We start from the raw sequence: 27,183 nt of genomic DNA, 5'->3' as shown, positions 1-27,183 counted from the left end.
TCGATATTTCGAAGCGGTACTTCCATCACTTCCTAGTCCTACCCAGAGGGGAAAAGAGACCTAATTGGGGTTAGTCCAGTTTCTTCACGATGTTTTTCTTTTCCGAAAAGCGACTGGTAAATATCAAACTGTTATTTCGTACATAAGTTCCGAAAACCTCACTACGAGCCGGGGTTTGAACCCGAGACCTCCGGATCCAAAGTCTCACGTCCTTACCGCTAATTTAACGGTTTTACAATCGAAACTGAAATTTAAAACGTTTTGCGCCAAGTACATGATAACGGTTTGGACATTTAACCGGTTTCCGAGGCTTGTGGTGAAGCAATTTCCAAGTTTTTTTTTTTATCCTGTGCCTATTACTCTTTGACCGCCCACTACGTCATGACAGGACTTTTAGTATTTCTTTTATTTGGTCAATGTTCTTCGCTTTCCTAGCTTCTCCTTGCTTCCATTTTCCTTTCTGTAATGGTCTTATATAATCATCATGTCATAAAAGGTGTCCCAACATCTTCTAATTTCAATAGGCTTTAAAAGTCTACTCTTCTCTTTTACCATCTTTCATCTTCATTTTTTTAGAGAAGAAAATTATCGTCCGAATGTTATACCTAGAAAATAATCAAAAACAAAATTAAATGCTCAATTGCTCCTACTTAAATGAAAAAAACGGTTATTACATACCCACTCACAGGACAGTCACAGTCTCCATCCTCTACAGAAACTCTCCGAAAAGGTAGGTGTAAGCTTTGCTCGATCGAAAAATAACGTCTTTTCACTATCAATTTATAACTATTGACTTTCACTTAGCCTTGGCAGTTCGCAGAAAACCGGTACCTATAATTTTCTACGCTACTTTGATCGATACATTATTTGACAGTTATATATGTGCTATACCTAGGGTTGCCATAATTATATCCCTTTGTTTAGTTACCTAGGCAAACAAACTGGTTACACAGACATGATTGCGCCATTTCTCTAGGTATTCTACAGCGGTATCGATATACGGGACAGGTACAAATACGGAACGCGATCCTTCAATACGGTGACAGTCCCGTATATACGGACGTATGGCAACCCTAGCTACCCCGCTCGTGAGGGACAGAACATATTTACGCGATGCGAAAAAATTAAAAACACGTTTGAACACAACCTACGTAATTTGGTCGGGGTATTTGTTGCCCACCATATATTATACTAAAATTGACTGTGGAGTACAAAAACAATGAAACTGACAACGACAAACAATAGCGCTTTCTCTGCTACTCCTACTGAAATATTAAAGATACATAAGACTATCCCGTTCGGTCTTTTCCCCCCGCCGCTCATGCCTGATCATGGCCTGATCCAGTTAAAATACTACGAGTAGATTCATGTGTGCCACCGAAAATTAGTAATTTGTGCAAATTACAAAATGTGAATTGATTCCCTTACCACTAGACACTACAATTATCCAGGAGTTTTAACTTTTAACCTAGATGGACCTATTACCTTAGAATACAGTCTATAGTTCAACACGAGTTCCAAGAAATCGTAGGGGACCCCGCTTTGCTTTTCTCCCCCAATACCCCGCGCTCGGTGCTTTATGAAATAAACTCGTTTTTTATATCGTAGATGCTATGTAGAAGACCGATCACCCAGATGAACTGTGAAATAAATTGTCTCCTGCGGTATTTCCGGACCGATACGACCTTCAAGAATAGAGCGTACTCCTATCTTAAATGCCGGAAACGCGTTACAACACATATATGGGCGTCGGTATTACATAACCGCTTACCATCAGGCGATTCGTCCGCTTGTTTGCCTCCTATATCATAAAAAAATTGGGTAATAAATGTAACTTTACAACGAAACGACTGATTTCATCAAATCAAGGATCGATTTGATTATGTTCCTTTGTTCTTGCACTTTTTTATTAAAAAGAGATTTTAAAAAAAATTTGAGAACCTAAAATCAATAAAATAATTCTAAAAATGTCAATTGACTAAGTCTTTATTTGACGAACGAATCAAAATCGCATCGGAAGTGCTCTCTGATTGGCTGAACGCGTCACGTGGCTCAGAAACTTGTCCTTGAGTTATCCACGTAGTATCTCTTATTAGTCTGTCAGCTATCCTCCCCACCCCTAGTAACCGATGCCGCTTCTTTTCTTTCTATTTTGTTGAATCAGCTTTATCAGCGTTAAAAAAAAGGCCGCTACTTTATACTAGTGGCAACATTAATCTCCGAATTTGGGATTTACTATTTTACTCATTGATAAGTTGCGCATCTCATTGAATAAAGTTATCATGTCATTCAATTCAGTCATTCATTTGGTTTTTAGAACTAATCGCGGTTTGACGTCTCCCGACGTTATAAGTTTGTTTGTTTACATCTTTTATTTTGTAAAGTATAAATAGCTGTTAAAATTTAATGCTTGTCAATTTCATGTGAATAAAATAAATATAACAGTATTCTATCTACCACGTGTGGCTGCTCAAACTGCATAGCTAAGTAAACGGGGTGATTAGTTGAATACGATACCTACGATAGTCGAGAGTTCCAGGAAATGTAAGTGAAAACAGTGTTATTTTTCTGGGCAATACTAAACCTTATGCTGTTGTTTTAAGTCTTACAAATTGTCTTGTGTTCTCGTTTTAACTTACCTTCGATATTATTGCGTAATCCATTCTGGACAGCACTTTGGCCCGGCCGGTAACTCGTCGTGTGTTCCTTAATTGTTGTTTTGTATTTTAGATACATATATAAATTGTCGAAATGGCTCCGCGGTGTGGGGTGTGTTTGGAGGACAACGTCGAAGCAGGCCATGAGCAATCGCAGAAGCATTTGAAGAACTTACTCTTGGACCAACTTGGGAAAATCAAGTGAGTACTTTACTTACCTACTGTTTGTAATATATTTACCGCACTCTTTATTAAAAAGTTGTCGAAACAACGATGTCGCAAAAGCGAGAAAAGTGCATGTAGTATATGAAGTCAAGGTCATAACGTAGATTTGTACTTATACCTACACAGTTACTTCTTATTATGGGGAAAAATGTAGGTAGGTAATTTTGAATTGAATTGAATTGAAAATATTTATTTCGGATTTTACAACCATCCATATTTGTTAGTATAACTTAGGAACTAATGTTAATTTTGTACTTATTATAATATTACAACTAAAATACCTAACCTATTTTCTAAATTTCAAAAATCCTATAACTTGGCGAATCCAATGCGCCAGTATAGGATTCTCAACCCTCTCTGCAATTACTTCCAGAATGCTGTTGGTACTGCCCCTAAGCCTGCCCATCATCGAGACGATTCGCTTTCGTATAATCGCGTGAAAATCGTCTGTATGGGCCTCGGCGAACATGCGCGATGCACTACACCATGTGGGCAACCCCAACAACATTCTGAGTGCATTATTATATTGCACGCGCAGGGCATTTAAGGCTTTTTTCGAATACTTCACCCACAGGCTGCTCGAGTAAAATTAATGATTAAACGAACTTACCTGAAGTGAAGTTCGATCATAATTATACGATTAGCTTGTCCGAAGAGGTTAGCATTTATCACATGTAGTAACACATACGGTGTCGCCATTCACGCACTTTATTTCGGAGACTTAGCGGCAAAAACATTTGCTCAAACATTTTTTTTTTTTTTTTTTTGGCGGGTATATTGTAACTTATCTTACCTGGCTTCTACCCGAATTCGCGCCATCATTTAGTTCAGAGGCAATCTTCACTCCTTCTTTTCAATTCTCTAGGGGTTTACCTAGGGAGGGTGGGATGCTAACCTCTTCGGACAAGCTAATCGTATAATTATGATCGAACTTCACTTCAGGTAAGTTCGTTTAATCATTAATTATACTCAAGCTTGTCCTCGAGGTTAGCATTTATCACATGTAGATGTTGAGAGGAATGATACTTGGAATGAAAAAACGTCAGGTTAATCATTATAAAGAGAATGTATTCTTAGTCCAATTATGGACAACTGTAAGATCAAACAGAAAATAATTAAACAATATTTTATCACCTTGTTAATTGTCACACAATGAATCATTTAATATACTTCTTGCCAAGGTACAGGAATTGATATTTTTAACAATAATTCTATTATAAAAGCGTCCAAACGTGCTGGAGGTACCACTCCACCCAGCAGTTTTCCTTATTACATCTAAATTGACTCCTAATCTATGAGCCCTAGACGTCGCAGCATGTCTTGTGCTGTGGGCTGTAAATATTGATATATCAATACCACATTCTTGCAAAGTATTCTTAATCCACCTACTTAAGGTTTGGGAAGTTATTGCTCTGTGTGGTTTATTCAAGCTTACAAATAGGACATCACTACTACGAAGACTTTTTGTCACATCTAAATAAGAATGTAAAGCAGCACATGGACATATTTCCGGCCTTTCTCGGAAATATGGTAAAACAAGAGTTGGTTGTGCAACACCAACGCGCGAAGTTTTTATTAAATCTGGAATTTTTATATGAATTTCATTGACATGAAACTCAATGTTCTTAATGTTAATTTTGGAAAGAGTCTGAACTCGATGTGCTGTTGTTAAAGCTAGAAGCGTTACAAGTTTTTTCGATATTTTTTCTAAATTAAGAGTTGCATTTGGATACCAATTTGCAAGAGAGTTCAGAACTACAGATGTGTCCCAGGTCATGCTATATTTTGGTAAAGGTGGACGTAAGCGAAATATGCCTTTGAAAAAACGTTTCATACGATTATCATTGCCTATGTCTGCACCTAAGATTAATGAAAGAGCAGACCGGCAACTATTTAGTGTTCCATATTGAGCACCAGAGTGGTACAAATCAGTTAAAAAAGAAATCACATTTGGAACAGATGCTTGGTAAACATCTACTTGATTATTAATACAAAAAGAAAACCATTTCTTGAGACAAGAATCATATTGTTTTAGTGAGCTATTTGACAGAGAGGCCAGCATAATGCATATTGCAGATTCTGGTACAAATTTCTTCATCATCGACCTCCTGATAAGATCCCTGCAACCAGGGTAATCTTTTGGTGAATATCTCGGTTGCTGGAATGAGAGATAATAAGATCTTTATTCGGTTTGAAAAAATAAAGGTTTAGAAGCTAATAGGCTTTGAACAATGGGTACCACGGTTGAGTGGGCCAAAGTGGGACTACGATAATTCCGTGAGCTTTGTCATTTATTATTTTTCTTAGTGTCTTAAGAATGACTGCAAAAGGCGGGAAGCCGTAGAAATAGAAACTTGACCACGGCACTGTAAATGCATCTATATTAAAGGCATCAGAATCCCTGTGCCATGAAATATATTTTTTACATTTTTTGTTAATTCTACTTGCAAAAATATCTATATAAGGAGATCCGAATTCTTTTACAATTTTTTGAAACTAATATTGTGACAGTTCCCACTCTATATCTGGATAGACTCGAAGAGATTCAGCGTCTGCGATTACATAATCGCAGACGCTGATAACATTATCAGCAGAGCTTATGTAAGATGCGAACAAAGTATAACTTTCTTGTTACGTCTGTAAGGTGTGGAAACTGTACACCACCCATGCGGTTAACGTAGGAAATAGCCGTTGTATTGTCAATTCTTAAAAGAATTTGACAGTCATGATAAGACTTTACGAAAACTTTAAGTCCAAAAAAGGCGGCCAAAATCTCTAAATAATTTATGTGTTGTGAGCGTTCTTCGGCGCTCCACAACCCACTACCCCGGTCGTTACCACAGGCGGCCCCCCCATCCCATAGTTGAGGCATCACTATAGATCTCTAGACAATACTTATCATAATTGTCATATACTTATCAAAATTGTCATCATCAATTACATTTAAATATTTACAACGCTCTAGTTCTTTGATGTAAAGCCAACCATATTCGACAGCTGGGCATGCCGAAGTAAGTAAACCCATAACACGAGCAAAATCTCTAATTTAACAACGTTTCTAATTACGGAATGTGTTCATTTCAGATTTAATTTTTTCAATTTCTTTTCAGTGGTAAAGTAACCTCTAAATTTTTTGAGTCTATGATGAATCCCAAAAATTTACAACTCGCATGAGGCGTTAAATTACTCTTTTCATGGTTTACAATGAAACCTAGGGATTGTAAAAGGTTTATAGTGTCTGATACATTTTCTAGACATGTATTAGGGTACCTAGATATCAATAACAAATCGTCAAGGTACACGGTGGACAGATAGCCGCAAGATCTAAGCAGACTAATGATTGGCTTCATAATTTTAGTGAAAACATAAGGTGCGTTGTTTAAACCGAACGGCAAGACATTGAACTGATATAATTTATTTTGGAAAGTAAATCTAAGGTACTTTTTAAAATATCCATGTATTGGTATTAAAAAGTACGCGTCCTTGAGATCTAGGTTACACATATAGCTATCCTTAGATATTAATTTCAAGGCCGTGCGTAGGTCTTCAAGTTTAAAATGTTTTGTATTTATAAATTTGTTTAGCTCTTTCAAATTTAAGATAAATCTCATTTTTCCGTTCGGTTTAGGTACCAAAAAAACTGGGGATATAAATTGGCCTTCACAGCTCTGACATTCCGAAATGGCGCCTATGCATAGTAGGTCGCTAACAGAATGTCGGAACTGTGTTCTCTCTGAATCAGAATACGCCCTAGGGGCAGGTGGCGTACGCTGTACGACAGGCCTTGAAAAGGGTATTTGATAACCTTGTATCCACGAGAGTATAATTTTGTCGTTAGTTAGAAGTGACCACTGCAGTGAAGTGATAGCTGAAGTGAGCTAAGCGGCCGGCAAACTTTACCATATCTATCGGCGGGTGCTGCGCCTGTGATGCGGATGCGATGATTTTCTCGAGGAGTTGTCGCGACGGCTCTTCAGTGCAGGCTCCTTCGTCCTCTGAGTACCCTTCGGCCTGTAATAATTCTGGGGAGGACCTCGCCAGTTTAAATTCTTGGGGGGTACTTTATTATTATTGTTCTTCTTAGCCTGCAGACCTGAGGTCGATGGTGTGGCTTTCAAATCATCTCCTGATTTATTTATGGCCTTAGCGGCTTTTATTTTTTCCGCAAGTTCCTGACTGAAGAGTAACTTGTCAATTTTGGTTGTTTGTAATTCGTCTTTAAGCTCCTTCTTTAAGTTATGAAGAATAAAGTTCCTCCTAACTAACGATTCTGCGTGCTGACTGTCACATAGAATCTTACAAGAGTCCATTAATAGCTGTATCAGCTTTGTGTTCTTTGGTTGTTCAGTCAAGAGCAAGGTAAGGCTCTCTGATAAGGCGGAAATTGCAGATGAAATCTGTTTCTGTCGTATTTCTATGCTTTTGTCCCTCTTAAAGACATGTTCATGGACGGCGGCTTTTACCTCAGGATTGAGGGTAGGTGCATCAATCAAGGCGCTATTTGCAGGAGGTAAGTACCTGTCTAAAAGTTCCTTACGTGTATCTTTACCTAGCCCATTAGTAGCTATATGTTGCAAGCGTACTGCAAGATCAGGTCTGACCTCCTTGCCGTAGACTCTGACTTGAGAGGGGTCGTCCCCTAATATTTTAAGGAGATCTTCGTCGAGATCCATTGCGTCAGAGGCGTCCATAGCTGGCTCGCCTAGCGGCAACGATGTTGGTGAGTTGTTTACCTCCTGAGCGACGCATAATTGTGGGGTCGGGGCTGGCTCGGCGCTTGTCGAAAGTAAAGCAGGCGCAGACCTTCTCGTCAGCGGTGGAGCAGGCGCTGCTGGGCTCTCTGCTGCGCGCATCTGAAGAGGTGTGGCCAATCTTTCCGTTGGCCGGACGGGCGCGGGGTGGATGACCCTTACACTGGATTCCTGTTCGTTGTCGGGCACGTCTGAAATACAACGATCTGACGTTGTAATAAAAAAAGCAAAGATGTTAGCCTTAGATGCTAACTGCATTGCTATATGCCCAAAAGAACGGGTGTCGGTACAATATTATGTTTTATTAAATAAATATATAGCAAAGATGTCGGCCTCAATGCGGACTGCAATGCTTTGTACCGTTGAAGAAAGGTAACGCTCAATACGTCTAGGAATTACAATGATCCAATGACGCAGTCGTAGTAGCAGAGATGTTGGCCTTAGTGCCGACTGCAATGCTACCTTGCGTGACAATATTAGGTAAGTGACAGCCCCATGAGCTGCCCGCATTCCTAATTTTATGTCCATTGCAACGACTATTAACGGTCTATTCGAACAAAAGAAACAGTTAGGTGAGCGTTTTACCTTCAATGATTATCGGCTCCTGCGACGAACGAGGTCTTGAGGGTGCGCGGTGCCGCGGGCGCGGTGAAGCTGACCTGGACCGTGACGAAGATGAACTGGACGACGACGATTGTGATCCGGAAGACGGCGACAGCGATGCGACAGATCCTTGTCGATCACTACGTTTACGCCGTGCACGAATTAACATGCGTTCGAGTTTTTTAACTTTTCTCGCAATGCACTCATAATCATTTGAATTCGTACGTGTACGTTTGACCATGATTATTTCGTTTATTCGCGGCGTAATTTTTCACGTGCGGAGTGGCGGAGCACTGAAATGTGAAATGATGATGGCGCGAATTCGGGTAGAAGCCAGGTAAGATAAGTTACAATATACCCGCCAAAAAAAAAAAAAAAAAAATGTTTGAGCAAATGTTTTTGCCGCTAAGTCTCCGAAATAAAGTGCGTGAATGGCGACACCGTATGTGTTACTACATGTGATAAATGCTAACCTCGAGGACAAGCTTGAGTATAATGATTGATTGAAAGCTTTAAAAAGCACAATTTTTACTTAATGTATGTATGTATAGTGTACACCCAGCCGCCACTTTATAAAAATAAATAAAAATAAACTTTATGAATGAAATCATTCTTTCAAAATTTAAATTTTATAATCCGAGTTTCACTCAATCTCACGTGCGGAAGAGCCGAAGAGGGGAGGCCTCACAAAAAATCTCACGTAATTTCAGTCCGGATATAACAACGTAAAATTGCGAGTACCAACCTATTAAGTACCACCTTTATCTTTTATTTATTTTTAGGCCCTACCTATTTTTTGGGATCGGGCAGTGATAGTACTGCAAGAGGAATAGCGTAGGTAGTCTAAAATGGTTTCTTCCACATGTATGTTTTAATTAATTGCATCCTTCTGTATGCCAGTAACACGTACACACATACGTATTTAGGTATATAGATAAGGTATAGGTATATCTCAAAAGGCTAGCTAGATATATTTTACTCAAGGTCTTAAGGTATAGGGATGTCCTTCATAAGCTTAGATATATTTTACTCAAGGTTTTATATCTATTCGTGGTACCTTCGTCATAGGTGTCTTCGTAGGGTGTGCGTGTAGGTACTGCAGTTGATTACAAAGGTACTATTTGGTATTACTGTTATCACTGACAAAACTGAGGGGTGAATATGAAGGTCATACTGAACAACTTTTACTAAAGGCCAAATCCGAAACCGGGAAAAAAGAATCAGCTGTTCTTCAGTCGAAAACATTGACATTCACCGAAATGTATAAGACGGCAGAATTTTTTTTCGCGATAAACCCTAAAGAGACCATTATTTTAATTTAATATCAATAATATAGGTAGCCTGCGCATCGACATGGAGGTAGTCACAATTTAACATCATTTAATACGCTCCGAATCGTTTCTGGTGCAGAGGCTGTCCATAGCCATCCAGCGGGATAATACCGTGAGCATTATGGGCACTTTTGCACCGGAAGCGATAAGGAGCGGGTATGACTTAGTTACTTAATGTAAGTAATTGTGTAATTATTTGTAAGACTTAATGGTTTAAATACTTAAAAATATAGAGTATATAGTATTTAACATCATATCAAGACAGAGGCAGGATCCATGGCGCAGGCTCCGTCGTTCGGCAGATCTTCGTGGTAGAAAGTGATATGTGACAGCCCACTTTTTATGCGAATTAGAAACTTCATTTGAGAAACATTTTTAAAAACATAACTATAAATTCTTCAATTATAAATGTCATAGAAAGGGCACGATCTTAGTCGCCCCATTTATTTTCGGCAAAGCTGACTTTTACGATTAATAAATGATTATGATAATTTTATATCCATAACGCGTAGCTATACAGAGTGTAACAGAAAAATATGGATCAAATCGAACAAGTGCTTCACGAGAAATCTTTACGAGTTAGTACGAGTATTTGTGAAAGCACTTAACACTCAAAAGTATTCGCAAACTTAAAAATATCTTTGGTTTTTTTTTCTTTTTTATCACAATTTAAGTCGACGTAACGTTGAAAAACTCTACAATTCATTAGCATTGTATAAATATCTATAAAAGTACCTGTTTAAATAAATATAAAAAAAGACTTGATTAATACACTCTGAAAACCTAAATCGAAATATCCACAAGATTACTATTTTTACAAGCTTTATATTAACTTGCAATGTACCTATGTATGTACGGGTCAAATCTTGCAAGTTAAATTTGACCCACTTCCCGACTTCTAATGAAGCTGAAAATTTGCATACATATGTAAGTTGGGTGACAATGCAATATTATGGTACTATCGAGCTGATCTGATGATGGAGACAGGAGGTGGCCATAGGAACTCTATGATAAAACAACGCAACCTTGTGTTTGGAGTTTCTAGAATTGTCTCGATGAGTATTAGTTGCCTGTGGAGAAAAGTACAGTCAGCAATAAAAGCTTGTACCAAAAATGAAATTTTTGCCAAAAACTTATTCTGTTTAATCTAATCCATATTTTCGGGGACACTCTGTATACCAGCCGCCGTCGCTGTTATGACACACCAGAGAAATCTTATTTAAGTACTTCGTTTTACTTTTACGATTCATAATTTTTGATTTAATGACATTAGGAAAAAATCTTTGAAAATAAATTTATGTAATAACACTAGGCAAGTAGGTACGCAAATTTTGACTACTTACTAGGTAAGTAGTACACATTTTTTTTAATCGTTGAGCTGAAAAGAATTAAATAAATGAATAACTGTAGATTGTATAGTCAAAATTATTAGTAGGTACTTCGCTTAATAATTGTTCCATGGTTGTGTTGTGTACAATTGCAATCGTAATCGTGGTGTGGGTAGTGTATAATATTTTACAAAGTTGTTTGCCTGCATTGTGTTATTGTGCCTATTAAAATAAAATAAAATAAAAAACCGGCCAAGAGCATGTCGGGCCACGCTTAGTGTAGGATTCCGTAGTTACTCTTTAAGCAAAGTTCACAATAAGCTAAACTGGAGCTTAAAGTATAGTAAATTGTTAACCAAGGGATGAAACGGTACCTTTCACGCGAGTTAAACAAATAGGCAAATTGGCATAATCAGTACCTAATTAAAGTAAGTCTCTACTACGAAGGGGAAACTTTTTGCGATAACTCAAAAACAGCTAAACTGATCATGTCCGCTATAGTTTTCATTTAATGTCTTTCTTAAGCTCTACTTCCACGATTTTTTTCATATTTTTTGGACCTATGGTTCAAAAGTTAGAGGGGGGGGGGCACATTTTTTTTTTTCTTTTTAGCACTGACGACCACGGAGCAAAGCCTCGGACAGACAGACAGACAGACAGACAGACAGATGGACATGGCGAAACTATACGGGTTCCTAGTTGACTACGGAACCCTAAAAATGAACTCAATGTACAATTTTAATATAGCCTATTAGGGCTATACATGCGCTTTCGGTAACCAATATTCGGTATTAAGTTGCGGGGTAGGTAACTTAGGTAATGAATTAAATAAAAAATAACGTTTATTAATTATATTTATCACTCCACATCGACCGAAAATGAAACTACATTCATGAAACAGTTAAAGTCGTTCTAACGCAAAAATGCTATTATACATTAGAAGAGTTTCTGCAAGACAAATTAACACAATTTTATTTATTTGTCTTCTAGTAAAACTAGATTTGTAATTATTTAAAATAATTAGGAATAATTGATATGGATAAAAATGTATTTATTTATAAGAAGCTACTGTCATTGCCACACCCGATATGGGTATCATGTATTGAGACAATTTTATTGTTACCTGAGACCTGACATATGTACATACATGTAAGCAATTAAAATTAGTATCGGAAGGGAAGAAGGGTGTTATTTGGTACCTTCCCACAGTACATCTGCAAAATGACGAAACGTACCTAGGTACTTTAAAAACGGCAACGGCCTCTTGGTTCGGCGAACTGATTTGTAATCTGATAAATCTGATTACGATTTGATTCCATGAAATAACTTGTGGTCAAAACGAAAACGTAACGTAGTATGCGTTCCTTCTGCCGTTTTACCAAGCGCGACATACATACTTCGTTTTTTTAGCTATAGAAAAAGACTACGATCTTGACGTGTTTCTTTATTGAAAAACGAGGGTTGCGAGTAGGCTTCAGAGGACCTACCACGAACCACGTTCGACGTGTTGCCTCCCTGTCGCTTTTGTAAATTCGTACGTAAGTGTGATAGGGAGGCAACACGTCGAACGTGGTTCGCGGTAGGCCGTCTGCTTCGGTTTTGCAGGGCATAGTATGGAATTTGTCTTCTTTCGCGGGTCGGATTGTATGGAAAGTGTCCCCTTTCTCGGGCCAAATTGGCAGGATCGCAGACAGGGACCGCACCTAATGACGAACATTGGAATGTTCGTCATTAGGTGCGGCTATCTGGTGGACCAGATAGCCGCTTATGAAAGCCACCTACTGCTCACTGGTTCTAATCTACGTTAGTCTTAATAAGTACCTACAATGCAATATTTTATTTACAATAACAATATACATAATAGATATATACGGAGGATTACTATAACTAACTCAAACCTAAAATAGGCCCTTGATGCATTGTACCAAGGATACTGGCGGCATATCCTCGTTGTATCGCAATACTGATATACATTGTGCGAGGAAGCCGCCAGCTTTTCGGTCACCAGTTACGTCAATAAGACGCTTCGCGATTTCTGCAAAAAACTTGTTCGGGCTGGGACTCCATGGACCTAGAGATTCAACGCCAAATGGTACAAAATGGTACTCTCTACCGAGGCTCTTATGTTTATTAAGTACGTTTCAATGCAATTAATGGGTTAAGTTGGGAAGTGCAGTACTATTTACAGTCACCGTCACCACTTCTAATTGCAAATTCAATTTCAATGTTTATTTCAAACCAAGATACAATAGACACATGCAACATAATGCGAAGTAGGTATGTACATACATATATTACTATAAAGACCCGGATAGGGCTTAGCAACGTACGGTTTGCATTTTCTATCGCATGTACAACGGGGAGTGCTCCGAGGAATTGTTCGGATTAATCCCTGCCGCTTCTTTTCGCCATCGCCCTACGCGACAACATTTCCATCCTCACCACTTAGATGGTTGGCAGTCCTCAACTGTGCGTTTTTCCAGGAACCTTCTGCCTCGCACAGCTAAACTGTGGAATGAACTGTCGCCTGCGGTATTTCCGGACCGATACGACCTTCAAACCTTCAAGAAAAGAGCGTACTCCCATCTTAAAGGCCGGCAACGCACTTACAACCCCTCTGGTGTTGCAGGTGTCCATGGGCGACGGTAATCGCTTACCTGATGATCAGTCTGCTCGTTTGCCTCCTCTACCATAAAAAAAGGCCTAAAAATTCTCATCTATTTCATTTACAATAATTATTCATTCATTCAATTTCAATTTTGTTCACAGTAAGATTTACGCAGAGAACAGAAACGGAATAGTGGTGTCCAGTACCGTGACCCCCGTAGCGTATAACGCAGCACCGCTTCACGTCAACACGGAGCAATCTGTTCTCAAAGTATCTGTAAGTATACATACATGTAATGTGTTCACAGTAAGCCTTAGCAGAGAACATAAACCGCATACCGTAACCCTCGTAGCTATAAAGCGTGCTGTTTCACGTTGATACAAAACGCTATCTGTGTTCAAACTAGTAGGTACCTAAGTGGCGTCTTAAAGATAGGCGCCCTCGGCCTATTGTGCTTTGCAACATCACATCCCCCAAAACTTCCTCTTCTCGTTCGGCTCCTTTTGACCTTTTGGAGGATTACCTCCATAGAACATAGGTATTAACCTACATATAAGTTTGACTTATACGTGAACGAACTCGCAGGCAGAGAGATAGTTTAACTAAGGCTGTCTTATATTGGATGCACGTGCCCTCCCGTGTCATCGCTATTATACGTTCATTTTCATAGCGCTGTCTCGCTTACGCACCAGTGCGACGTGCCGGATAAAACCGACCACGAGGTTCGGCTTGCGACCCCCTAGTGTTGGCGAAGAACAGTCCGTGTCCGGCCGAGGCTTCCGACACTTAGTTTTCTATGGAAAACATTACATAATCACTGATCACCCATCGTATTTAGGAGACTTAAGTGTCGGGCGCCTCGGCCTGGACCCGGACCCTATCGGGCCGGGGGAAGTCGCAGGCAAAGACTAGTACCTATAGTGTTATTTATACTTACAGGTAAAACCGCGCGAAGGAGTCAACTTTACATTTAAAATAAAGAACGACAATGCCGAGGGCGATATTATCTTCCGAGGAATCTCGATTCCTAACAACAAGTTCAACTTCACTCTTCTCAGCGAAGACTTAAATTTCGGTTCTGTAAGCTGCCGCATACATCCTAGTAAGTACAGCTTTTGAAATTGTGATGTAAGAATATTAGGGTAAAGCTGTTTTTTGAACAGATATTTATAAGTGGCTAAACAGCGAACGAAATCAAAGAGTAGCTACGATACGAAACCTGTTTCTATCAGTGTTCCAATGAACTGAGTACTTAAGATAATAAAACCATCACCATTAGTCAAATTTTATAGATACTAATATTTTTATGCGATATCATTACCCAACTTAGAAGTTGTTTTATATAACACACGTAGGTACAGTCGCCATCAGATATATCGGAGCGGCCAAGGTGTTCAAAAATATCTGAACGTGCACTCTAATGTCTTGATAACAGAGGTTTTGATCAGATATTTGTGAACACCGTGGCCGCTCCGATATATCTGATGGCGACTGTACATGTGCCTATACTTTCTGGTTCTTTCTTTTATCACATACCTACCATTATTCAGAAATCAGAATATGCATCCACGCACATGTTGGATCAGATATAACTGCCTAACGTACATATAAGTATAGTATATAGGTCATTGCAGTGACCTCAAACACCTAATTATACCTACTTACATTCTTGCAGTCAGTTGATATAGGTATAGATAGACTATAGTCTATAAGTAGTACGTATGTAAATACGTTGTCGTACGTAAATAGGATGAGTACAATACTATCATAACAAACGCAGTCAATTAGGTAAAAAGTCGATTTTATTCTTAGGGTCTGTTTCTCAATGTCCAAGAAAAGTATTAGATAGCTAATTCATTCAGATTAATTCAGATAAAACTAGCACTTTATCAACCAATGAAGCTTATTTGAAGATTGTGAAATGTCAACTATGATTATTATACTTATTCGTCATCTATAATTATTCGTCAGGCAAGTGGCAAGTAGCTTATCCGGGCGTTACTTAGAAATTTAGGCCCTTAGTAAGATATCCCTTAAGTTGAAATTATCAATTAGATTTACAATATTGAGAATCGAGTACTACTCAGCTAAAAGTACGGAAAGAAAATATTAGCTAGTCATAATTTTGTTTTATTCAAGTAAAATCTTTATTTGCATTAAATGTGGTTAAAAATAGGTCTTATGATAATTATAAGTATCACACATTTAGCCGTATTATAGCATGCAAAATATAAATATAATTACATCTTAAAAAAACCATTTACATTTCATGCAACCATCCAACATTTTTATGTAAGTAACTCATTACTAAGTAGTTCTATTGAGAAACGAAACGAAAAACGATAATAGAAATCGATTCGAATTTTTACTAACTGTCTTAGTCTTAAATCATGTTGGCTATTTAATTTATTTGTCCGTTCTGGTCTCAGGGACATTAATGGAGGAAGAAGTATGCGTTACTTTCGAGAACAGTGTCAATGGCGTGTACAAGCAGCCTGTGTACTTCATATTCATCCACGCGGATACCGAGGAGTACACTGTGATCCTAAAGGAGATGGTATGGAATTATGTATTCTTTTACGGAAAATAATTTTTTGTCGCGGATATCGCTACTTGCCTACCCTCCCGCTTCCTAAGCTGAAAGATGCATCGGAGCTCGCGCTCGTACGTCGTAGTCGTAGCTGGCCGTTTGAGTTAAGGCTTTCGACAATGTCCTTTTTTAGGGTTCCGTAGCCAAATGGCATAAAACGGAACCCTTATAGTTTCGCCATGTCCGTCTGTCTGTCTGTCTGTCTGTCTGTCTGTCTGTCTGTCTGTCTGTCTGTCTGTCCGAGGCTTTGCTCCGTGGTCGTTAGTGCTAGAAAGCTGAAATTTGGCATGAATATATAAATCAATAAAGCCGACAAAGTCGTACAATAAAATCTAAAAATTTAATTTTTTTTAGGGTACCTCCCCTACACGTAAAGTGGGGGTGAATTTTTTTTTCGCTTCAACCCTAGAGTGTGGGCTATCGTTGGAAAGGTCTTTCAAAACTAATACGGGTTTTCAAGAAACATTTTTTGATAAAGTGTATATATTCGGAGATAATCGCTCCGAAAGAAAAAAAAAATGTGTCCCCCCCCCTCTAACTTTTGAACCATAGGTCCAAAAAATATGAAAAAAATCGTGGAAGTAGAGCTTAAGAAAGACATTAAATGAAAACTATAGCGGACATGATCAGTTTAGCTGTTTTTGAGTTATCGCAAAAAGTTTTCCCTTCATAGTAAAAAGACTTACTTTAATTAGGTACTGATTATGCAAATTTGCCTATTTGTTTAACTCGGGTGAAAGGTATATATATATATATATATATATATACTTTAAGCTCCAGTTTAGCTTATTGTGACGGAAGAGTAACTACGGAACCCTACACTGAGCGTGGCCCGACATGCTCTTGGCCGGTTTTATTTAAATTAATTTATCGCGGCATGATATAGTGGTAAGCGGAGAGTGAATCTGCGAAATTTTTCGATACAGTTTAAAATCTAAGTTTAAAATAAGAAAAAAAAAATACGATAATCCGTATTAAATAAACCCTTTATTTATAACAGAAAAACAGAGAACAAAAGAAATCTTCGGTACATAAACTACGTTATGGATAGATCTTTTGCAATGCAAGATAAACACATATAAAAAGATTGTGTTTATAATTCAGTACGTAGTATATAAGTACTACTTAAACGGGAATGAAATACGATACGACTCCATTGAGTAGGTATAAATAATACTTCGAGCCTACCTTCCTAATCAAGACTTAAATGGGTTGGAATAGTGGTTTGGACTAGCACGTACCCGTGTTTTAAATACAGTCAGCGAAACTATTAGCTTAGAACCTCTGCATTATACCAATGTATGTATCGTGAGATTCGTGAGTGCCAAGCTACTAGCTTTGCTGACTACTTACATAAATATGAACCTTACTGTGTAATGAAAAATATATCGAAGTTAAATGTCAGATTTTACGTAAAACCTGGGTAATGCAGAATTTAGAATCTAGCTTTATAAAAATATGCCTTCCTACCTTAGGTGTATTCTGGTGATTCAGAAAATCAGATGAAAATTACCCAAAATTCCATCGTAATAGTTATGAGTCCCTTTTCAGATTTATCCAACGGTTTTCGACATTCGGAAATATGTCTTAATCAATATGTTGTAAATTGGTTATTTTCATTTTTTACTCACTCGGTGCGGCTACCAGGGCTCGGAACCGGTATTTAAAAAAAAACGAAATAGCCCAATAATTTGAATTATATCCTATGCTCTGTGAGACTGAATCATGTATTTAGCCAAAAATGAAATAATAAGTCAAAGAACGAAGAAGAACGTAATAATACCGGCATTTTTGTATAGAGAAAATACCGGTATCCGACCTCTGGTGGCACCGCCCGCCGCGGCGGCATCGGCAATTCGGTATTATTGCGGCTTGAAATTTTGTATCACAGTGTAGGTAATCCGCCGAGACCGGACAACGACGCCGCTCCATCGCGCGTTTCGTTCTTCGCCTACAGCAAGCGGCGGTTGTATAACTATGTATATATGTAGTTGTAGGTGCGACCTACGAGTAGCAGGAAGGTACAGTATGCTATATGATGTTTGTTTCAGCTGGTGTTCGTAGAGGCCGTGAAGAGAAAGCATGAGAAGGTGGACAGTCCGTACACGCTGCAGCCGGTACTGGCTGATAAACTGGAGAGGACCACTGCACACAAGAAGTATGGTTACCTTACAAGCTTTTACAGACCTTGCAACAATTGACATGATATTCTAGCTAAGTAGACGCAACTTATTCCATCGATCGAGCAAAAATATATCATGTAACAGTTTTTTTACGTTTCGCGTACATTTTCCATATTGCAAGGTGAACACAGCCTCACAACACTTAACAGTTGCAACAGCCATAGGAACATGTGTTCAATGGGTACAATACTAACCAGGCAAATCAGCAGTTTATGAAACAACAAAACTATTTGTTACTATTAAACGAGGAGATGTCTCATTCCTTTGAATTGTTTTTTTTTCTACTCGTCGACAGTAATGGTTGAATTATGATTTCGTATACCAAACTGTAATTCCGTACTTTTCATCTATGGGCTTCCAACGCAACTATAATATTCATAAGGAAACGCTGTAGTCAACTATAATGAAATTGACCAATCACGTGACGCCCATACATGAAAAGTACGCAATTAAAGTTTGGCGTACGAAATCTTAATTCAACCATTATCGTCGATGAGTAGAAAAAAGTATATGATGTAGTTTTTTTCTATGTACAAACTTACGTTAATCTGATTAATTGACCGCTGTGAAACTAATTTATTTATAGAAAACAACCCTATCTTTCATTGTATTATCGTACACGGGTGCGCCAAAGTTCATATAAAATTGCAAATTCGATTATTGAAACCCGAAAATGTATCTCATAAAATTTTACATTCTAATGATGATTACACGTATTTATTTTAAACAATAATGATTGCAACTTCGAATTTATGATATTCATAATGTCATTCTTCATAAATATCTCTATTGCTAAAATTGATGCATATATTATTGTTCGACATATCGTTTCATCATGAATGATCATTTCATTATTAATTTTAATTTTAAACAAAAATGATTGGAAAATCCTGTCACAAAGGTGGGTTAGGTTAGGTTAGAATTGCGACCCTCGCAGAACCGTAATCTTGCTAGAAAGGTGGGTTAGGTTAGGTTAGAACTGCGACCCTCGCAGAACCGAAATCCTGCCAGAAAGGTGGGTTAGGTTAGGTTAGAACTGCGACCCTCGCAGAACCGAAATCCTGCCAGAAAGGTGGGTTAGGTTAGGTTAGAACTGCGACCCGCGCAGAACCGAAATCCTGCCAGAAAGGTGGGCGATATGCTAGTCCTCGTTTTGGGGTTACTGGGGTTATAAAATAATAGCATTACATTGCTTATCAAAAACATCGATAAATCCATTAATATGTATTTTGGCGATAAACACATACTTAAAGATTCACACTTCTCGATCACAGTGGAAAATAATTTATGCATATAAGTAGTTATACAAAGTAAGTTTATGATTATTTCGTTTATATAAAACATCGTTATGAGTCATGATGAAGAGTTGGAAATGACAATATTAAAAACAATTTTCGACCAACATACCGTTATTAGTAATGTTGTTAGTAGTAAAAATAAATGTATATTAATAATGATAAGCAAAAAAATTATGAGAAATGATCATTCTGATCACAAATCGTTATTATGAACAATAATATGACAACTAATTTTATGTGAGCCAATATGGACCCATCGTACACTCTATTCAATTCTAAATTCAGCTTTCCAATGGATGTTCATGCATATGTTGGATTCATGCATGAGGGATCAGAATACGAAGTGTATGAATCAACGATTTTACTTGTTATTTCGGAGTTTGTCCCATAGTAAATGTTTTGCAATGTAATCTATATACTCACTTTACAAAGTGACCCCTGAGTACCTTTATTAACGTTGACTATTCATGGTATGGTAGCCTGATATTTAGTGGGATTAGAGGTACTTATGAAATATTTTAATTTCTTTCTTCAGGGGAGAAGATGATGTCTTCGTAATACCATCAAAAGCTTTGAAGAAAATGTTCGCCCGAGACTTGAAAGTCGACAATGAAGATGTCACCGACGAGGAGAAAGCTCTAGCCGAAAAAGTCAAGTAAGTCGTTTTTTTAGAGTCAACCCTGGGGGCCTAGTCAAGATGACAACCGTTAATAGAAAACGACAATCGGAACTTTAATTTTTAAGTTGTTGCAAGATCTATATCAGGTATGATACCTAGTGCTTACTATCAGCACGGGATCAATAATAGTAATAAATAACTTCAATCAACAGGCGAACTAGGTAACACCAAAGAGAATTTGAGATAGAGGTGGATTGTCAAAGAAAATTTTGTAGCCACAGGAAATTTACTGCCATCTTTCGACACATGATTAAAACTTTTAGAACGCCATTTAACTTTGATCCTTATTCTTTTACTGATATGTGTTACATTTATTAAATATCAAAAAGTGGCGCCATCTTACCGGACATCGGCTAAAGTTTGTGTCGCCGTCGCTCGAAACGATGCCGGCACACCATACCTTTGACCTTTGATCTATTAGATGGCGTCACTATAAGGATAAAAGTAATACGGCGTTCTAAAAGTTTTAATCATGTGTCGAAAGATGGCAGTTAATTTACGGTAGCTAAAATGTTTTCTTTGACAATCCATCTCTATTACAAATGCTCTTTGGTAACTAACATTCTTAGAAAGTCAATTTCAAGGTACATAAGTCACTTCTTACAAGCATTTATTGAACTTGCCCTGTTAGTATGTATGTATATGTATGTTTGTGTGGGTCAAATCTTGAAAGCTAAATTTGACACGCTTCCCGGTTTCCGATTAAGCTGAAATTTTGCATACGATATGTAAGTCGAGTGACTATGCAATATTATGGCATCATCGAGCTGATCTGATGATGGAGACAGGAGGTGGCCATGGGAACACTGATAAAACAACGCAACCTAATTGGTAATTGTGTTTGGGGTTTTTATGATTTTCTCGATGAATATTAGTTGCCTGTGGAAAGAGTACCTACAGTCAGCGATAAAAGCTTGTCCCAAAAATTTTTGACAAAAAATATTTATAACGCGACTTTTTGCGGAAGAATAACACTTTTGGGGCGGACGTCTCTTTTCACATCGAAGTGGCGTCCTCAGAAAGGAACTTGCGTACCTCGAAAGTAACTTGCCATGAATACACTTATTTCCCCTAAAGTACGTACATTTACTAAGTACCCTAACGATAATGTTTTCCACAGGGCTATTTTCGAAGCTGGACCGGACGAATTAAACTACATACAGTTTTTCCATAATTTACTGTGGTATGAGGAAACCGTTATTGCGGCTAATTTGAAGGTTTGTAACTTTACACAATATCGTAACATTTCGAGATTCGTAAGAAGTGTGGACTAACTTTGAATGTTTTATTTAGTTATTATTATGTTGTTTACGTAATGTGTTATGATGTTTTTTTTACTAAAAATGTGTATTTTGTTTGAATAAATTAAATGGACATGGTCGAAAATGGTTATACGCCATCTTAGGTTCCAATTTGTCTTTGCCCAGCCTACGTTGCCGAAACCGAACAGAAAATACCCTGGATCTTTCGGGCGAATACAGAGATACCCGGACGGGTGGCAGCCCAAAGGATGACACTCTAGAACGTTCCGGGCCAGGGCCGCTGCGTCCGACACTTCGTTTTCTATAGAAAGTCATAAGTTATTTATTAGTAAAACCAATTTACACGTTATAATTATTATAGAGCATATTTACATACGTCGTAAAATTATACAAATAAAAATCAAAGACATTAATATTAATAATATAAAAAAATACACATTACTTAACATCCTTTTCACGGAAATTTAAGTATTCATGATAGTCGTAGAACGGATGCTCAACAAGCCAGCGTTTGACGCGACATTTAAAAATGGCCAAGTTTGGGGCGCTGGTGATGGTATCAGGTAGGTTGTTGTAGACGGCAGGCCCATGACATGGGTGAGCTTGGCCGACTTGGCCAACTTGCGGCTCACGCCCACGAGCTTATGGGCGTTACGCGTCTTGTGGTTATGTACCATACTATGTGTTTTGTATGCTGTTAGGTTTGACCGCACATACACAGCCACCTGTAAGATGACTATTAGCTGGTAAGGTCAGGAGTGTTGTCCGGTACTCGGGCGATTATTCTAACAGCGCGCTTTTGGTGACGGACTACCCTTTCCCACTCGGCACAACGTCCCCATAGCTCCGCACCATACAGGATCAGCGAGTGCACTGTAGCAAAATAGCACGAGCGCGCGACCTCATCTGACACTAGCCTAGTTACCCGTCCTAAAGCCACTCCACACACATGCACTGCCGATTCTTCCGCTGAGTCTGTTAATATGATGGTCCCACTTTAAACAGGTAAGGTTAAGCATCACGTGATCACTGATCTCACGTCATAGAACGAGGTGTCAGAAGCCGCCGTTCTAGCGTGAGTCATCGTTTATGTGAGACAGTATGATTCTCTTACTTGTAATGTAATATTACAGAATTACAACATGTCTGGGGTGATGCTGAAACGCAGTCTTACAGGCAAATCGTATTCGTTGCTTGTACCTGGGCTGGCCGAGAAGCGACCGTCGCTAATGCTAGGTAAGTGTTAAGGTACTTATTATATACGTAAAATTATTGCAATGTTGTTATTTACAGCTATAATCCATCAACAACTGCAAGCATGTGATAGTTTAGTAGATTCACTCGTGGCGATTTTAGGGTAATTCTCTGAGAATATGTCTGCGGTTGCGTCAAATTGCTACGAATCTTTTCGTATATTTTGTATGGGTAGCGGCGATTAGATCACAGAAATATTTTTTAAAGAATGACCCTTCAATGGCCTTCAGGTTAAAGTTTCAAAGCTTCCATTTTGACATAATATGCCAAATTTGACTTATTTTACATTACCATACATTTTGTTTTTCATTTAGGAGATTTGGTCTACGTCAGACCTCACAACAAAACTGAAGTGATGTATGAAGCCATCATCACCGACATTCTGGACAACTACGCGCAATTCAGCAAGATATCTGATAAGTAAGTCGTTCAGTGTGTTTGGCGTTTATCGAGAACTACAGTACATACGTATACATATTTGATACATATAAAATAATGCATATTACCTCACCTATCTACCGTATATTATACATATATTAAATAAAGAAAATATAGCAATAATTAAATTTTGAACGGCAATGGGGCTCTTGGATTTACTGAAAGTGGGACTAGGAAGACCGATAGAGCCTTTGCTTAGCTCTATATTAATTTAGGCACAATCTGGATCCATAACTCCGTCCTCTTGTAAGATACCTAAATTTACATTTTCTTTTAGGTTCCACAAGCTTTACAAAAGCGATGAAAAGTTCGATATTCGTTTTTGTATGTCACGCATGCCTTTGGAGCGCATGCATGTGGCAGTAGACGATATGCTGCGCCAGCTTATGCAAACCAAGACCTTCCCGAAGGGCAACGAGCGGGTACCTCCCATCAAACGCATCTCCAAGTAAGTTGGACATGTTGCATGTCCTGCATGGAGCGCATGCATTTGACGGTGGTCGGTATGCGGCGCCAGCATATGCAGAACAAGACATTCTCGAAGGGCAACGAGCGGGTGCCTCCTATCAAAAACATCTCCAAGTATTACCAAATCCACCAATCCTATATCTATGGATATGTTGTCAATAAATTATTTTATTTATTTATTTATGTCAAACTAAATAACGTGCCAAACGTCATGATTTACATACCTAATCTACCGAAAAGCAGCATTTTTGTCCGAGAATTATTAAATATTGAAGATACTGTTTGTGTATCCCCTTTCTGCGTAAAACTATAGAATTTACTTGCAGCTAAACATTGGAGTGTTCTTACAGCTTCTACAACCCGCTGATCGCGAACAACCCGGAGCAACATGCTGTCGTGGAACACATCGTAGCTGGGAGCAGTGGCACTGCTCCTTATTTGCTGCACGGGCCGCCCGGCACCGGCAAGACGGTCACCATAGTGGAGGCCATACTGCAGGTACAACTTATTATATTATCTATTTCCATTCCATAGAGTCTAGGCCATTCTGCAGGTGTGACTTTCCCTTTACATAGAGGAGTAGCAATTTCTAATTGTACTACTATATCGAATCCTCATATTTGATAGTAGACATCACCATCATTAGCCTCACATTTCACAGAGAGGGGTTTGGAACGTATGATGAATGACCGGTCCGACAGCACAATAGATTTTTTTTTTCAGCTGGCAAAGACCCGCACCAACCGCATATTGGTGTGCACCGACTCCAACATGGCGGCCGACCACGTGGCCACGTTGCTCATCCAGTACGCGGACAAGTTTCCGAAGGAAGAGTTCCTTCTTCGGGCCAACTCTGAGTTCAGAGTATGGTTAGTATGCACTTAAAATATTTGTTATATTCAAATATTTTTAGTCCCTACGTGTTACATGTTTCGGAAACTTACGGGCCCACCTTCAAGCACCAGGGCCGGTCTGCTTTTATGGTGTTCCGCGGATTCGCGCATACTTTGATTAGTGACTTATTAATATGATTTGTAGTGCGACATATTTATGTCTGATCCAAGTCCAAAAGTACAACTATCCGTTTTCGCAGACGCGGGGGCTTATTATGGATATTCCCAACTTTGTCAAGTATTTCATTCTTTCACCACTGCAATCCGATTGATACCATTAGCTCGTGCTTGCAGCCCCATTCGATCTCAAAACGTAAGAGTAAATAACGTAGAGTTACCTATGCTTGCTTTTAACTATAAACATTTTCAGGGAAACTATGCCAGCGATCCTGGGCCCCTACTCCAACGGCACGAGCCGCCAGTCTTGGACCAGGGTAACCATCGCCAAGTTCATGACCTATAGCATCGTGATCACCACGCTCGTCCACGCCGCCAAGTTTGCCAAGTGAGTATAAAATTGTTATCGTGATCTGGCGAATCGTTGACAAGCCATTCATGACCCTTTTGCGAGAGGATTGTTAACTGTTCGCACTTGCACAGCATTCGTTTTAGTATATAGGTGTGTTGTGCAGCACGCGAAGGGTTGCTATTGACTCGAATTTAGACTCAAATTCGAAATCATCATCACTTATTTACAAGTGAATGCAGTTAGCCCGTCAGAGAGTGAAATAATAGAATAAAAATATCGTTCGTTTCTAGTAGTTAGTAAACACTATTAGATTCAATGTATTTGAAAACTATATAATTTATATATTTATTTGTGTTATTTATATATTCTTCATCGTGTCGTTCATTAGTCTTCATTCCATTTAAATAAACAAACATGAATAAAACACACTAAATGGTCTCTACACCTTTTCCCATTTACTCACCAACATAACCAGGGACCTAAAGCAGAAGAAGCACGAACGCGTGACCACGCACGTGTTCATCGATGAGGCCGCGCAGGCCAGCGAGCCGGCCAGCCTCATCCCGCTCTGCGGGCTCCTGCAGCCTGGCGGGGCGCTGGTCCTAGCCGGGGACCCGCTGCAGCTGGGCCCCGTCGTTATCTCCCGGGAGGCCAGCAAGCTGGGGCTCGGTGAGTGTTCTAACAGTCCGTGATGTGCTCCACCCACCTGTTCATCGATGAGGCCGCGCAGGCCAGCGAGCCGGCCAGCCTCATCCCGCTCTGCGGGCTCCTGCAGCCTGGCGGGGCGCTGGTCCTAGCCGGGGACCCGCTGCAGCTGGGCCCCGTCGTTATCTCCCGGGAGGCCAGCAAGCTGGGGCTCGGTGAGTGTTCTAACAGTCCGTGATGTGCTCCACCCACCTGTTCATCGATGAGGCCGCGCAGGCCAGCGAGCCGGCCAGCCTCATCCCGCTCTGCGGGCTCCTGCAGCCTGGCGGGGCGCTGGTCCTAGCCGGGGACCCGCTGCAGCTGGGCCCCGTCGTTATCTCCCGGGAGGCCAGCAAGCTGGGGCTCGGTGAGTGTTCTAACAGTCCGTGATGTGCTCCACCCACCTGTTCATCGATGAGGCCGCGCAGGCCAGCGAGCCGGCCAGCCTCATCCCGCTCTGCGGGCTCCTGCAGCCTGGCGGGGCGCTGGTCCTAGCCGGGGACCCGCTGCAGCTGGGCCCCGTCGTTATCTCCCGGGAGGCCAGCAAGCTGGGGCTCGGTGAGTGTTCTAACAGTCCGTGATGTGCTCCACCCACCTGTTCATCGATGAGGCCGCGCAGGCCAGCGAGCCGGCCAGCCTCATCCCGCTCTGCGGGCTCCTGCAGCCTGGCGGGGCGCTGGTCCTAGCCGGGGACCCGCTGCAGCTGGGCCCCGTCGTTATATCCCGGGAGGCCAGCAAGCTGGGGCTCGGTGAGTGTTCTAACAGTCCGTGATGTGCTCCACCCACCTGTTCATCGATGAGGCCGCGCAGGCCAGCGAGCCGGCCAGCCTCATCCCGCTCTGCGGGCTCCTGCTGCCTGGCGGGGCGCTGGTCCTAGCCGGGGACCCGCTGCAGCTGGGCCCCGTCGTTATCTCCCGGGAGACCAGCAAGCTGGGGCTCGGTGAGTGTTCTAACAGTCCGTGATGTGCTCCACCCACCTGTTCATCGATGAGGCCGCGCAGGCCAGCGAGCCGGCCAGCCTCATCCCGCTCTGCGGGCTCCTGCAGCCTGGCGGGGCGCTGGTCCTAGCCGGGGACCCGCTGCAGCTGGGCCCCGTCGTTATCTCCCGGGAGGCCAGCAAGCTGGGGCTCGGTGAGTGTTCTAACAGTCCGTGATGTGCTCCACCCACCTGTCCATCGATGAGGCCGCGCAGGCCAGCGAGCCGGCCAGCCTCGTCCCACTCTGTGAGCTCCTGAAGCCTGGCGGGGTGCTAGCCCTGGTCGGGGACCCGCAGCAGCTGGGCCCCGTTATCATCTACCGGGAGGCCAGCAAACTGGGGCTCGTTGAGTGCCCTTATTACATAGCGTGGGGTGTAGTCAAGCTTTCAATGGCATTACTAAATTAAATTAATACCTACTTAATCGTTATTTCGATGACACGTGGTCAAGATGTAGGACATATACGACATAATAAATAAAAGTTC

General features: G+C 40.2%; 2 protein-coding genes across 3 annotated transcripts in view; one reads left to right on the top strand and one right to left on the bottom strand.

The window, feature by feature from the left end:
• The first annotated feature begins 2,151 nt into the window (after positions 1-2,151).
• LOC133528482 (putative helicase mov-10-B.1) overlaps positions 2,152-27,183 on the top strand; it is a 35,346-nt gene continuing 10,314 nt past the window's right edge. The window contains exons 1-21 of the mRNA XM_061865872.1: positions 2,152-2,544; positions 2,731-2,858; positions 13,665-13,779; positions 14,443-14,605; positions 15,933-16,060; positions 18,145-18,251; positions 20,110-20,229; positions 21,374-21,470; positions 22,649-22,751; positions 23,084-23,189; positions 23,485-23,655; positions 24,026-24,173; positions 24,399-24,544; positions 24,939-25,073; positions 25,513-25,725; positions 25,773-25,878; positions 25,914-26,054; positions 26,105-26,245; positions 26,296-26,436; positions 26,487-26,627; positions 26,678-26,852. Of these exons, the coding sequence (XP_061721856.1) occupies positions 2,752-2,858; positions 13,665-13,779; positions 14,443-14,605; positions 15,933-16,060; positions 18,145-18,251; positions 20,110-20,229; positions 21,374-21,470; positions 22,649-22,751; positions 23,084-23,189; positions 23,485-23,655; positions 24,026-24,173; positions 24,399-24,544; positions 24,939-25,073; positions 25,513-25,725; positions 25,773-25,878; positions 25,914-26,054; positions 26,105-26,245; positions 26,296-26,436; positions 26,487-26,627; positions 26,678-26,852 (2,704 nt within the window). The 5' untranslated portion in view covers positions 2,152-2,544; positions 2,731-2,751. The remainder of the gene's footprint in view (positions 2,545-2,730; positions 2,859-13,664; positions 13,780-14,442; positions 14,606-15,932; positions 16,061-18,144; positions 18,252-20,109; positions 20,230-21,373; positions 21,471-22,648; positions 22,752-23,083; positions 23,190-23,484; positions 23,656-24,025; positions 24,174-24,398; positions 24,545-24,938; positions 25,074-25,512; positions 25,726-25,772; positions 25,879-25,913; positions 26,055-26,104; positions 26,246-26,295; positions 26,437-26,486; positions 26,628-26,677; positions 26,853-27,183) is intronic.
• Positions 3,930-8,740, bottom strand: LOC133528068 (uncharacterized). 2 transcript variants are annotated; one of them, XM_061865276.1, is made up of 3 exons: positions 8,219-8,740; positions 7,616-7,824; positions 3,930-5,040 (listed from the first exon to the last, which is right to left on the bottom strand). In XM_061865276.1, exons 1-3 carry the CDS (start codon positions 8,475-8,477, stop codon positions 4,021-4,023), a joined length of 1,488 nt encoding a protein of 495 aa, XP_061721260.1. In that variant the 5' UTR covers positions 8,478-8,740; the 3' UTR covers positions 3,930-4,020. The 2 variants fall into 2 exon arrangements, with proteins under 2 accessions (XP_061721260.1, XP_061721262.1); XM_061865278.1 differs by lacking the exon at positions 3,930-5,040 and having other exon boundaries at positions 5,053-7,824.

This window comes from Cydia pomonella, chromosome 19 (genome assembly GCF_033807575.1).
Source record: "Cydia pomonella isolate Wapato2018A chromosome 19, ilCydPomo1, whole genome shotgun sequence".
In the NCBI taxonomy this organism is placed as follows: Eukaryota; Metazoa; Arthropoda; class Insecta; order Lepidoptera; family Tortricidae; genus Cydia; species Cydia pomonella.
Note: the sequence above shows the minus strand (reverse complement) of the source record. Positions and strands in the feature narration are given on the sequence as shown.

Bases quoted from the DNA above. Each gene is read 5' to 3' on its own strand.
- LOC133528068 (XM_061865276.1), bottom strand. From the start codon at position 8,477: ATGGTCAAACGTACACGTACGAATTCAAATGATTATGAGTGCATTGCG. The intron at 7,825-8,218 runs GTAAAACGCTCA...GTTGTATTTCAG, and splicing joins GGAGCCGATAATCATTGAAG to ACGTGCCCGACAACGAACAG. The intron at 5,041-7,615 runs GTAAACAACTCA...CTCTCATTCCAG, and splicing joins AATTATGCGTCGCTCAGGAG to CAACCGAGATATTCACCAAA.